General features: G+C 45.0%; 1 protein-coding gene across 1 annotated transcript; it reads left to right on the plus strand.

The window, feature by feature from the left end:
* Positions 1-1,994: 1,994 nt before the first annotated feature.
* Positions 1,995-9,358, plus strand: CLN5 (CLN5 intracellular trafficking protein). Its single transcript, XM_054271633.1, has 4 exons — positions 1,995-2,143; positions 4,832-4,997; positions 6,153-6,378; positions 8,195-9,358. Exons 1-4 carry the CDS (start codon positions 2,010-2,012, stop codon positions 8,704-8,706), a joined length of 1,038 nt encoding a protein of 345 aa, XP_054127608.1. The 5' UTR covers positions 1,995-2,009; the 3' UTR covers positions 8,707-9,358.
* The last annotated feature ends 2,850 nt before the right edge of the window (positions 9,359-12,208 follow it).

Consider the following 12,208-nt stretch of genomic DNA (forward strand, 5'->3'; position numbering starts at 1 on the left):
ATATGGAAATGTAAGTATGTATTGATTATGTAAGCATACATTAAATTAATGTATAGTGCTGAATGGCATGGATTTTAAAAATAAACACTATAGAATCAGACAGCAGGAAAGTGAGATAAGGAAATGTTCCTGAAATTAAAAGTTTTAAGTTAAAAATGTTAAGTTTTTCTGAACATCTTTAGTACCCCCAGCATTATTGAAACTGATATTCAGCAGCCTACCCTGCAATTTTATGAAGGAGGCAGGGTTTTCCACCTGCAGTTTTGTTTGAATATATAGCCTAGCACAGTGCTGACTAGAGAACTGATTGTTCTTTAGGGGCTCACAAGAAATGAGCAGGGATGTTTTTCTGGTTCCTGATAGTCAAAAGTCCACAGCACAGTTATTATTTACCAAGTGAGTAGCATACACCAGTGTTTTCACTCTGCATGCCAACTACTAAACTTAGCCCTCTGGACTCTGATGCCAGCATAGCCAGCTGTGAACTCTACTGAGCTGGAAAAAGCTGTGTTTTCTGCAGGGATGCTGCTGAAAAACCTGTCTTCACAGTTTCTCTTAGTTCATCTGCAAGACAGAAGTTCTTATCTGCAAGATAGCTCTCACTATTACCATAAAGATGAGAGAATAAACTGCTATATGATTCCTGTAATGTAAAGTGTTACAATTTGAAAAAGCATTCTGAAATGGGTGATGGATATACAGACTTAGCTTGAAGCCCTGAAAAGTTTCAGAGAAGACTTCTGGGCAGTCTGAAGAGGCTCAGGGTTACAGGGTTTATCACAGCAGAAGCCTCTCTGCCATTTGGTGAGGCCTCACGTCATCATCCTGAGGCCAGGCCCAGAGGTCACCCCCTCAGTAGGTTCTGGGTGTGAGGATGGGCACTTGATGTGCCTTTTACAGAATCACTGAATCTATGAGGTTGGAAAAAACCTCTCAGATTGAGTCCAACCTATGATTGAACACCCCATGTCACCTACAGCATGGCACTCAGTGCCTCCTCAGTGCTGCATCCAGTCTCTGCTTAAATACCTTCAGGGACAGTAACTCCACCACCTCTCTGGGAAGTCCAATATCGAAATACCATTTCTGTCAAGAAAATTCTTCTTGATGTCCAACCTAAATCTCCCCTGGTGCTGCTTAAAACTATGTCCTCTCATCTTGTCACTGATTACCTGGGGCAAGAGACCGACCCTGGCCTACAACTTCCTTTCAGGGAGCTGTAGAAAGTGATAAGGTTTGTATGAAAGACATTCTGTGCTGTTCTTGTGAGCCAGCCAAGGCCTCCTAGAGATAAAGGAAAGCCCCGTATCTCTCCTGAGGAAGACACCAAGGTTGTTACTGTGGCGAGGTGATGAAGGAGAAAAAGTTAAAAGATACAGACTCTAGCTGGCTCACAGAATGACGTGGCTCCTTGGTCACCTACTGAGAACTTTGTTTCTTTCTTATAACCAATGGGCACTGAATGTGTCTGTAAAATGTAAATATCTTGAAAAAGTATAAAAACAACATGTTGCTATAATAAATCCCTCTTGCACCCTTCTGATGGAGTCGTGGTACTTTGTGCTGTGTCGCTCTCTATAGCGATAAGGTTCCCCATGAACCTCCTTTTCTTTTAGGCGAACCGCCCCCAGTTCCCTCAGCTGCTCCTCGCAGGACTTGTGCTCCAGACCCTCCACCAGCCTTGGCGCGTCTCCAAAGCAATGCGTGAAACGACAACGTTCAGGGGATCCCTGCTCCATCTGAACGACAGCGACGTGGAGTTCCTTGGACCTCCTGAAAACTCAGTCGCAGTTCGGCCGGGTGACGTTTCTCAGGGATGATTCTGCACCCGGCTGGCTTCCCTCGGGAGGAGGAAAAGCAGCGCCGCTCGGTCAGGCCCTGCCCGCAGCCCGGGCTCGGCGAGCACCGCCGGCCTCCCCGTCCCCGTGGGCGGGCGCGGGGGCGGCCCCTTCCCGCCCGGCCTCCTCCGGTCCCGCCGCTTCCCCGGCAGCTCCGGGCCCGGCTCCGTCATGGGCGCCGCTCGCTGCTCCCGGCTGCTGCTGCTGCCGCCGCCGCTGCTGCTGCTGCTGCTCCTGGCGCCGTGGGGCCTGCATGTGTCGGGGGAGCCCCGCTCGGTGCGGCGGCGCTGGCCGGTGCCCTACAGGTGAGTGCCGCCCCAGGGCCTTGGCCGCGCCGCGCTGCTCCTGCCTCTCTGTGCCTTAGACTGAGAGGCCGTGGGAAGCTTCCCCTTTCTGATCCCGGGGTGGTGATCATTGACACGGTGTTTGGCGTGGGAGCCGTGGTGCCATGCCAGGCCGAGAGCTGCGCTTGGTCTCTGCAGCGGGGGATATTGGTTTCCCGGGAATGACTGCCCGCATTTAAACACGCTCTTTAATGCCCGCAGAAAAGGTGGTGGTGAGGAAATCGGGGTACGGGGTTTTTTTTGCTTTTAAAATTAAACTTAGCGTCATGCTTCGTGACAAATGAAACGGTACAAAATCCCGTTCGCTGCTCCAGAGTTGCCTGACCTCCAGAATTCCTGGTGATGTCGGGGACAGCAGGAGACTGCACGCCGTGCTGTGAAAGTAGCGATAGATTTGGCCGTGCCGAGGAAATGAGCCCCTCCAGGAGAAGCACTACGCTTGAGTGTGTATTTTGTGCGGGTTTGCTGTTTGTAAAGGGAGTAGTTATCAATGTTTAACTGCAGCTTAATAATGCACACCTGAAATTTTGAGAGCTTGTTGTGCAATTCCCAGCAGTTAAATTTGTGTCAGGTGATGCCTGAAGGAGCTGGTCTTGCAGTCAGGAGTTGTTGGGATTTTCCAGCAAGTTCAGGAATTGCAGGACTGGGTCTTGGGATGGTCAGATTTGGAGAACAATCCTGTTGGTGTGAGATGCTCAGAAATGTGGGGTTTCAGTGTTTCTTAACATGCTCTTTACCTTCTTGTCACATGCAGTGCAAGGGGTAATTGAAAATATAAGGTGTGCAAGCTAGAAATAGGACTTGATTGGCCTAAGTTTTTGTTTTCTGTATGGTTTTTTCAGACGTACTCATTAGGGTTTGGGGATTGCTTGTCCCTTCTTTTTCTTTTCTTTCCCCCCCACCCCACCTGGCTAACCAGACAAAACCATACAAGATCTGGACAAGCCATGCATGCCAATTTGTCATGGTATCAGGAATATAGGAGTGTTGTTTTAAGGGAAATACAGGAGTGACTCTAAAGGAACTTGGAACAGGAAAACTTGTTGCAGTGGGTTGATCCTGGCTGGATGCCAGGTGTTCACCAAAGTCACTCCGTTATTCCCCTCCACAAGTGGACTGGGGAAGGAAAATACAGCAAGGTATTTTGAGGGTTCTTGAGTTAAGGACAGGGAGAGATCACTAACCAAATACCATCACAAGGCAAAACAGACTCAGCTTTGGGATATTAATTGAATGCATTGCTAACAAAATAAGAGCAGAATAAATAAAAATAAGAAGTAGAATAAATCTTAAAAACACCTTTTCCCCACCCCTTTCTCCTTCCCAGGTTCTGCCTCCTCCCCCTAGTGCTGCAGGGAGATGGGGAATGAGGGTCAGGCTCATTTCATCAGATGCTGTTCCTGCAGAGAGAGGAGTCCTTTCCCTACTCCAGTGTGGGGTCCCCTCCACAGGAGACAATTTTCCTTGAAGTTCTCCAGCCTGAGTCCCTCCCGCAGGCAGCAGTTCTTCATTACCTGCTCCAGCAGGGGTCACTCTTCCATGTAATCCTTCAGGCACAGTCTGTTCCAACACGGGTCCCCCAGAGGGTCACAAGTCCTTCCAGGAAGCCTGCTCCTGCACCGGCTCCTCTCTCCATAGGTGTGCAGCCTGCTTTGTGGGGTCAAAGCATGCTTTAAGGGATCCACCTGCCCCAGTGTGGGTTTGTTCCACAGGCTGCAGGGGAATCTCAGCTCCATCTCCTGGAGGGAGCAGCTCCTGCTCCTCCTTCTTCACTGACCGTGGCATCTGCAGGGCTGTGCCTCGTACATATTCTAACCCTGCTCTTCTCTGGCCACAATTACATTGGTGCATTAACATTTTTTTACTTCTTAAATCTGTTATCACAAAGGTGTTGCTGTCATTCCTGATTGTCTCAGCCCTGTCCAGTGCAGGGTCCATCCTGGAGCTGGCTGGCACTGGTTTTGCTTGACATGGAGCAACCTTCTGGTGGATTCTCACAGAAACCACCCCTGTAGCCACCCTGCTACCAAAACCTGGCTGCACACTCCCCCTACACTTGTCTAAAAGGTTCTTTGCTGCTTGAATGTAGTGTGATAAGGAAGTGGATTGGGTCTTCAGTTTTTGAGGTTTGATAGGAATGAAATAGAAACAACGATCCCAATGACGTTCTTAGACGTCTTTATCTAAATTAGCACAGAGGGATTAATTATTTTTCTGGACTTTGCAGTATTGTAGAGTCAAAACAGCTGCTCTGGGGACCTCTTACTATAGAATAGCAAGAACAAATTGGTCAATCCCCATGTAAATAAATTGCCAGGAGAATGTTTTTGAGGCAGATCTCAAACTATCCTTTTGAGGCAGATATCCAAACTATCTCTGATCTGGTGAGTATGTCACCCTTTGTAATCCACATTATTTCCACTCCTTCACGATCAGTACAATATGACTTCCATTTGTGAGCCTGAAGTCCTGTTTCTGTAGATGTGCACCCCAGCAGCCTTATGAACTGGAGTACTCCAAGTGTTGCAGTGTCTGGGTCACAGAATCTGTCTTGTGGGGTGCTGGACACATAAGCTGTCCCCCTCAGGCAGCCATGACAGGTACTCCAGCTGTGCTTGTCATTCCGTGTGCTTCTCTTTCTCAACACAGGCGCTTTGATTTCCGTCCCAAAACCGATCCTTACTGCCAAGCTCGCTACACCTTCTGTCCCACTGGCTCTGCCATCCCACTTATGAAGGAAGAGGATGTCATTGAGGTGTATCGACTACAGGCTCCAGTGTGGGAGTTCAAGTACGGGGACCTGCTAGGACATTTGGTAAGGTGACGTTTTTAGCAAAGTTAGAGTGACAAATTCAGCTGAATTTAACAGCAGGTGTTAAGAGCGGGAGCTGTAGGGTTGGGATAGGCTTGTATGGAAGAATATTAGAGCACACAGAGCTGGGCTATCTGTAGGGTAGATATTCAAAGAACACAAAGTTTCAAACAAAGTGTACAGGATTCAGCTCAGCTAAAGACAAGAGCAGGACCAGCATCGTTGGTGGGTTTGAACACGTTCCCCTCTGTAGCTGCACAAGTGCTGTGTATACACACACCATTAAGTCTTGGATGTCTTTTCTTCTGTGCTATCATCACATCAAGAAAATACTTTTATTTGTCCCTTTATATCAGGTAAAATAGTTGGTTAGTGTATTAATTTTTCTCTTGTTAAAAACTGACATGTTTGCTTGGACATTGGTATCTGTCGGGAGCAGACAGCCAGCTGGTCAGAATGGTGGATCATGAGAAGTTGGTTGCTTTTACAGTTCTTTCTTGAGTGTTATGATGAGTATGGAATTGAAGTCTCCATTCATGGAATCATGCAAACATCAAGTGTCAGCTTTAGTAGTATTTATAGTTATAGCAGTAGCAAAATTAATCTTCAAAGCATGATTCCTAATTAGTAAAGAAATGTTAGTGAATCAAAACCAAGCACAAAGAGTTAAAAATGGAAATAGATTCAAATATTGTTATCTCAATTGTTAACTAAGTTTGGATTTATGTTTTTACTGTACAGCTTTTAAATGAAGTGTTTATCTCATTAGTTTTAAAGCATTTATTAGAAAGATCTGGTTTTGGTAACTTGGTTCTGCTCTTTATTTCTCTGATACCCCCATGAAGTTAAGGATTCAAAAGACAGCTTGAGTCTTGATGAGCTCCCACTGAGTATCTGCTTCCAAATGACAGAATTTACAATGGATAGATAGACAACCACTGAGATAGCATGATGCTCTGAATAGTAGTGTGTGTGTCATGCAATGTGGTGTGTTGTGCTTCAGTGTTACAGAATTCAAGATGTTATAGGAACTCCCTCCCCTCTTCTCACCCTGTTACAGAACAGCTCCTGAGCATCTTACCTTCTGTACAGTTGAAGTTGTTATGAAATCAATGTTTTGATGGTTTGGTTCTTTGTGTTTTTTTTTTTATTTTCCAGAAAATTATGCATGATGCTGTGGGTTTCAGGAGCTCTCTAACAGGCAGAAACTACACAATGGAGTGGTATGAGCTCTTCCAGCTTGGGAACTGCACATTTCCACACCTGCGGCCTGGCATGGACGCACCGTTCTGGTGTAACCAGGGAGCTGCCTGCTTTTATGAAGGAATAGATGATGCACACTGGAAGGCAAATGGAACTTTAGTTCTTGTGACCACAATATCAGGTACATTTGAGATGCTTTGGATAATGTTAATACAAAATGTAGAGTCAGTCTTGTCTTCTGTAAAACTGTATCTTTTAATTTATGTTCTGTAGGTTATTTGCAGCATTAGTCAATGATGCTAATTTCAGACATTCTGTTGAATACAGAAAGTGGCATGAGGCTGCTGCCTTTTGAACAATTCACACTGGAGAGTTGTTGAGTGAGAGTCATTTGGTGTTGCTGTACAAAAACACTTGAGTCTCTTGAGTGTAAAAATAGCAAAACAGTTTAAACAAGAGTCATTATGGGCTCTTTTCACATGGCTTCACCAAAACAAAATCTTCTATTGTGAAGTGGCAGATGACTGCTGAGATAGAAAAACTCTTGAAAACATGTTCATTATTGAGCAAACAAATAAGGCATATTTAGAAACAATCTCAAAGATATAAAAATATTAATCTCTATTTCTGTCCCCCTCATTATGTGTCCTAAAAACTGTGAAAATGTCCCCAGTAATAGGTCTCTGTCATATGTTGTAGAACAAACCTAGGCCTTACACTTCAAAATACATAGGTGATCACCAGAGGAGTTTCCTGCTGTATACTGATCACTGCAATCCTAAAATAAAAAGGTCATTCCCATAAATCTGATTGATTGCTCTAGCAGTAGAGTGAATGACTTACAATCAAAGTTCACTGAGGAAACTTTGGAGAGTTACATTTTGGGTGATGAAAAGTGCTTAGTTTCTGAAGTTGGTGCAGGGTGCAAGACACAGTGGAGAGTCAGCTTACAGCTCTTGTGATGTGGTGCTTTGTGTGTGCCCACTTCTACCCTTAGCAGCTTTGCTGGCCTCAGTATCTGCATCATCTATTCATCCATCCAGTGCTGCTAAGAAATTCTAGGCAGTTCTTTAAACGAGGAAGTAAAGGGGAGCTGCTTTCCTGTGAGTTTGTAGTTCGTGACTGAAGTATTTGATGCCTGATACAGTTGGATTCTCTTGTATGAATACCAAGTTAAAATTTTTCATACATTTGGGGAACTTGTCATGCTTCCTCTCCCTGTGGATTATTTGATGCTCAAGAAAGGTGAGGCTACACTGGTGCCTCATGGAGGCATAGCTACAGTCTTCCTCACCTTTCTTGCTTTCCATTTCCATGAAACTTTCAAGGAAGAAGCATCTCTGAGAGTTTTCAGTTGTCTGAATTTCACAATAACTGTCAGATTTCTAGCCAAAGAGGGTGAGTGGATGCAAGCACAGATGAACAGCATCATGAGCTGAACTTGCTCCCTTCAGAGAGCTGGCAAAAAGCATCCCATCTTAGTGGTCTTACATCCCACCCATAATTTGGCTCAATTCAGCTGTGCCAGCTGTGTTAAATCAGGAGGGTGTCTCAGTCTGTGTCTCTTCTGTGAAGAGACATGAAAATATCTGCTCTGAATTTTTGAATTTAATTAAAACTTGAAGTGCAGAAATGTCTATTGGTCTGGTGAGCATTTTTCCAGCATCTCTGGTAGACTGTACTACCTCTGCCCTGTTTGTCTGCATGGATAATGCAAAATGAGAAGTGTCACAGTTCTCTGGTGTTAGAATGTTCTGGCATAGTTACAGGAAAAGTATCAGGAAAAGGAATTACAGTTTAAATAACCTGCATGTAAATGTAGTTTATTCAGTGGGTTTTCCCTTTCCCCTCTTACCTAAGCCTTGTGTCTCTGTATGGTGAAGTAGTGTAGGTAAACTTTCGCAGTGGAGGCAGGTGAACCTTTTAACAGATGGAAAATATTTTGAATCCTGCATTTGTTACCTGATGTCTGCAATAGTTACTTTCATCTCTTACAGGAACCATGTTTAATGAAATGGCACAATGGGTAAAATACGACAATGAAACTGGTATTTACTACGAGACCTGGACAGTTCAAGCAAGTCCTGACAAGAAGTCAACAGTGTGGTTTGACTCTTATGAGTGCTCCAAGTTTATACTGAGAACCTACCAGAAGCTAGCTGACTTAGGAGCTGTATTTAAGAAGATACAAACAAACTACACCAGCATAATTTTATTCAGTGGAGAACCTATTTATCTGGGGAATGAAACATCTATTTTTGGACCACAAGGAAACAAGACACTGGCAGCAGCTATAAGAGACTTTTACAATCCATTCAAACCTCATCAGAGTGTCAGAGAGTTTTTCGTGGATCTTTTCAGAATAATTGATCGTGTTATCTTGAATCATCAGTTTTACCTCTTCTACAACTTGGAATACTGGTTTTTACCTATGAAGTCCCCTTATCTCAAAATAATTTATGAAGAGGTCCCTTTGCCTGTTGGCAGCAAAGCATCCTCTGGTATATGACTGTCTACTGAAGAACAAAACTTGCCTTTATGGCAAAATATTCTTAAGGATTTTGGAGCACTACCATGATGGTGTGAAAGGGTTGTATGTTTCACTGCTGACTGTAAAAAATGTATTGGGAAGGCTTTGCTGTACCAGGTGAAAGACTGCATTTTTTTCTTACATCCTGTATAACACATTCATGAACGCTTCAGCATCTCTGACCTGGCCAGCTTCTGTGTAAGCATGGCCCCCTGCTGCCGGAGGGGAGACTGCTGTGGCTCCTCTGGCTGAGCTCTGCAGTGCCAGAGGGGGAATGGGGGGGCAGCCGCCTGCTCTTGGCTCAGGGACTCTTCACATGCATGGCCACGGGGCAGCAGATGGCACCTGGCCACCAGCAGAGGGGGGACACAAGTTACAAGGACTAACTCGCTCAGCCTGAGTGTCTGGATTTGTCCAGTTCCTTCAACATGTGCCTTACACTGCTGTTCCTGTAGTTCTCTGGTTTGTTCAGCTGGGGCCTAGGGCAGTGAATGTACTGGAGGATGGGCATGGCTGATGCTTTTTCACCACTCTGCTTCCTTCAGCTGCACTGTAAACACCATTCAGATGGCTCTTCTTCAGTTTCGTGTGTGTTCTGTGCCACAGATAAAAGCCAAACTGCCTGCCTTGATATTGACTCATGCATAATTGCAGTGTTCTACCAGTCTACTGTCTTGAACTCTACTTGAGGCTTCAGTTGGGTCAGTTTTGTAGAACTTGTGTATATTCCTTTCAAATTTTTTTTAAAAGCATAGAAATCTCTTAATATGAAAGAGGTAATGACAGCTTGTGGGGCATCAACACTGGAGTTAAAAATCCATGCTTGTCACAGAGCTGCCTCTAAAATGTGACTGCAGCCTCTTGCTGGCAGTGATGTTTGCAGTAGTGCTGTGCCAGCTGTGCTGCCCTTGAGTCCTGTTCCAGGCTCAGCTTAGAGCACTTTGGCAACTACTTAGTTCCCTTTAAACCCAAGGGACCAAAGCCAGAGGAACACTGGCTTTCTGCAAACTACTGAGGTGCCTGCACACTGAAAAACCACAGCTGCAGCAATGTAGTCATCTCCAAGTGTTCACTGCTCACTTGGGATGTTTTTTTAAAGTAGCTGTGGGATGAATTGTGCTCCTGCAGAGGTTATTGCTGCCTTGTGGCCAAGCAGGAACACAGGAACGAAACTCTGCAGTTTCATTTGGCTTGAGCCAAGCTAATACCCTGCTGCAGCCAGAGAGGAGAGTACACAGTGCTTGGATTCAAATAATAAGAATGGCAGAAAATTACCCTTGTATTCAGAAAGTCACTACAATTAATTAGTTGAATTGCATTATCATGTAATGGGATGAGCATGAGAGGTAATGGGAGAAGAATGAGAGCATGAGCACACCTCTCTTCAAGCTGCTACTTCCACTGGTAGGTGAAACTTCATCTTTTACCACAGACTGAAAGACTTGAGTCTTTTTAGCCAAAGTCACAGGCCCTTGTGACTGAGCTCAGCTTTGGATTAAGACACTCATGGTTTCACCCCAGCCAGCAATAGAGCAGCACTCAGCACTACCAGGAAGGTAATCCAGGAGGCTCTAGAGAAGTCAAAGGGGCTGCAGCAAGCCCATCTACAGCAGTTACACTCTCACTGATGCATGTTTTTATGTCTCTGAAACCCTCAATGTGGTTAAACCCAGTTTTGTCTTCCCAGGAAAAAGCTTCAACATCACAAACCACTGTTCAAAGCTCTGAAGGGGAAGCAGGATCACAGAACCAGGCTTGTAGATCAACTGCCAGTGATGTGGGGATTCCTCCATGCAGTCACATGTGTCTGTTTCACACTTTTAACACTATCCTCACTTTAAAGGTACTAATTGCCAATGCAGGAGCTGTCCTTTATATAACACACATGAGTTCCTTCTGAGGCCAGTGTTTATGAGAGAGCTCTCACTTTCTTGGCTTCTCTCAGCTGGGGGGGGGTTTTGTGTGTTAATTAATTGGTCAGACTGAATGCACAGCTGGGTGGGAATAAACTCCACCAGTACAAACTGCAGTCCTGAAGCAGGTGCTGCTGCTGCAGTTAAACTGGAATGACTGCACTGGAATGAGCTGAAATTGTTGAGTGTAGTGTTCCCTTGTAGGTAGAATCCACTATCCTTGAGTTAGGCCTACAGAGTTAGATCCGAAAAAACCAGAGATGATAAATAGGCTAATTCTGCAAAGTTTAGACAAGCCCAGAATAGTTCCATAAAAATGACACTTTTAAAACTTAAAAAGGAAGCATTGGATGTCACAGCTTCTGTGCACCTGATCATCTGCTTGTGACTGAAAACCACCTATTCACCTCAAACACTTAAGGATGGCCTCCTGAAAGTCACACAGGAAGCAGGAGGTAGGATCTCACCTCATTTGACTCACAGCCAGGTTCTATTAGCACCTGCCCAACAGTAGGAACCAGGGCACTGTCCAGACTGCCAGGCTCAAGGATAAGCCTGGCATTGTGTCACTGTCACTCAGTCTTCAACCACACTTTGAATACAGCACTTGTTCATCACTTCAGACTCTGCTAGGTTCTGCTCCCTGCTCTGATGCACATTGCACTTGAGGGCAAAAATATACAATCATTCTGTGCTACATGATTTCCAAGTCTGCACTCTGGTCTTGTGCAAAACTTGGTTGTAAGCCACACTTCATTCCATGAGGGTTCTCCAGCAAAGGAGATCCTGGCTCATCATCCATCAAGGTCACATGGAGTGTGCTGTTCCTGTTTCTCAAAGCACCGTACAATGAAAGTCAGTGGTAGCAATGCTCTCTGCCTTCTCCCTCACAAACCCACCCCTAAACGTCCTGGATTAGGAGACCTGCTGCCTTCAGTATCTTGTAACCACTTGGATTCAGAGGTAAGAGCTGTCACTGCACACATTAACTCTTACCCAAAACTGGACAACCAAGCCAACACCTGAGTTTTGTTATTCTGATAATAACAGTGAGCTCAGGAGAAATGATACATCTATGACACTGATGTTCCTGTTTCTAGTGAACTTTGTGAGTCTGTGGTACTCTTTACTACTTGTGCCGTGATTTTTATGTATTTGAATTGTTTCAACATCTAGAAAGCAAAAGAAGACACACAGAAATTTGCTCAAAAAGCTCTGTAGGCTTGCCTAGCAAGTTTATGTCATAGCTGGATTTTGTGAACAAAGGATGCAGTAATTGATTTGATGTATAAAACCTGCTGACCTCCCATGGAAGAGGGAGACAACTGCTTTTAAGCAGTTTTCCTGTGCTGAACATCTTAATGACCGGTATTCAGGAAGGATTTTTTGAAGTCAGTGCAACAACACAGGCTTCTCAAAGCTAGGCAGTTACCTTGCTGGGGAAGCAGTTCTGCTACAGCCAACCCTGCCACCTTCAGCTCCTAATACATTCCTCACACCGGGGCCTGACAGAGGCCTCTCTGTGAGCAGCAGCATGCTGGGTTTCCAAGATGTGACTGCCAGGAGTG

The sequence above is a fragment of the Melozone crissalis genome, unplaced genomic scaffold (assembly GCF_028551555.1).
Source record: "Melozone crissalis strain CALT ecotype California unplaced genomic scaffold, PUWL_Pcris_2 ptg000013l_1, whole genome shotgun sequence".
Classification (NCBI taxonomy): domain Eukaryota; kingdom Metazoa; phylum Chordata; class Aves; order Passeriformes; family Passerellidae; genus Melozone; species Melozone crissalis.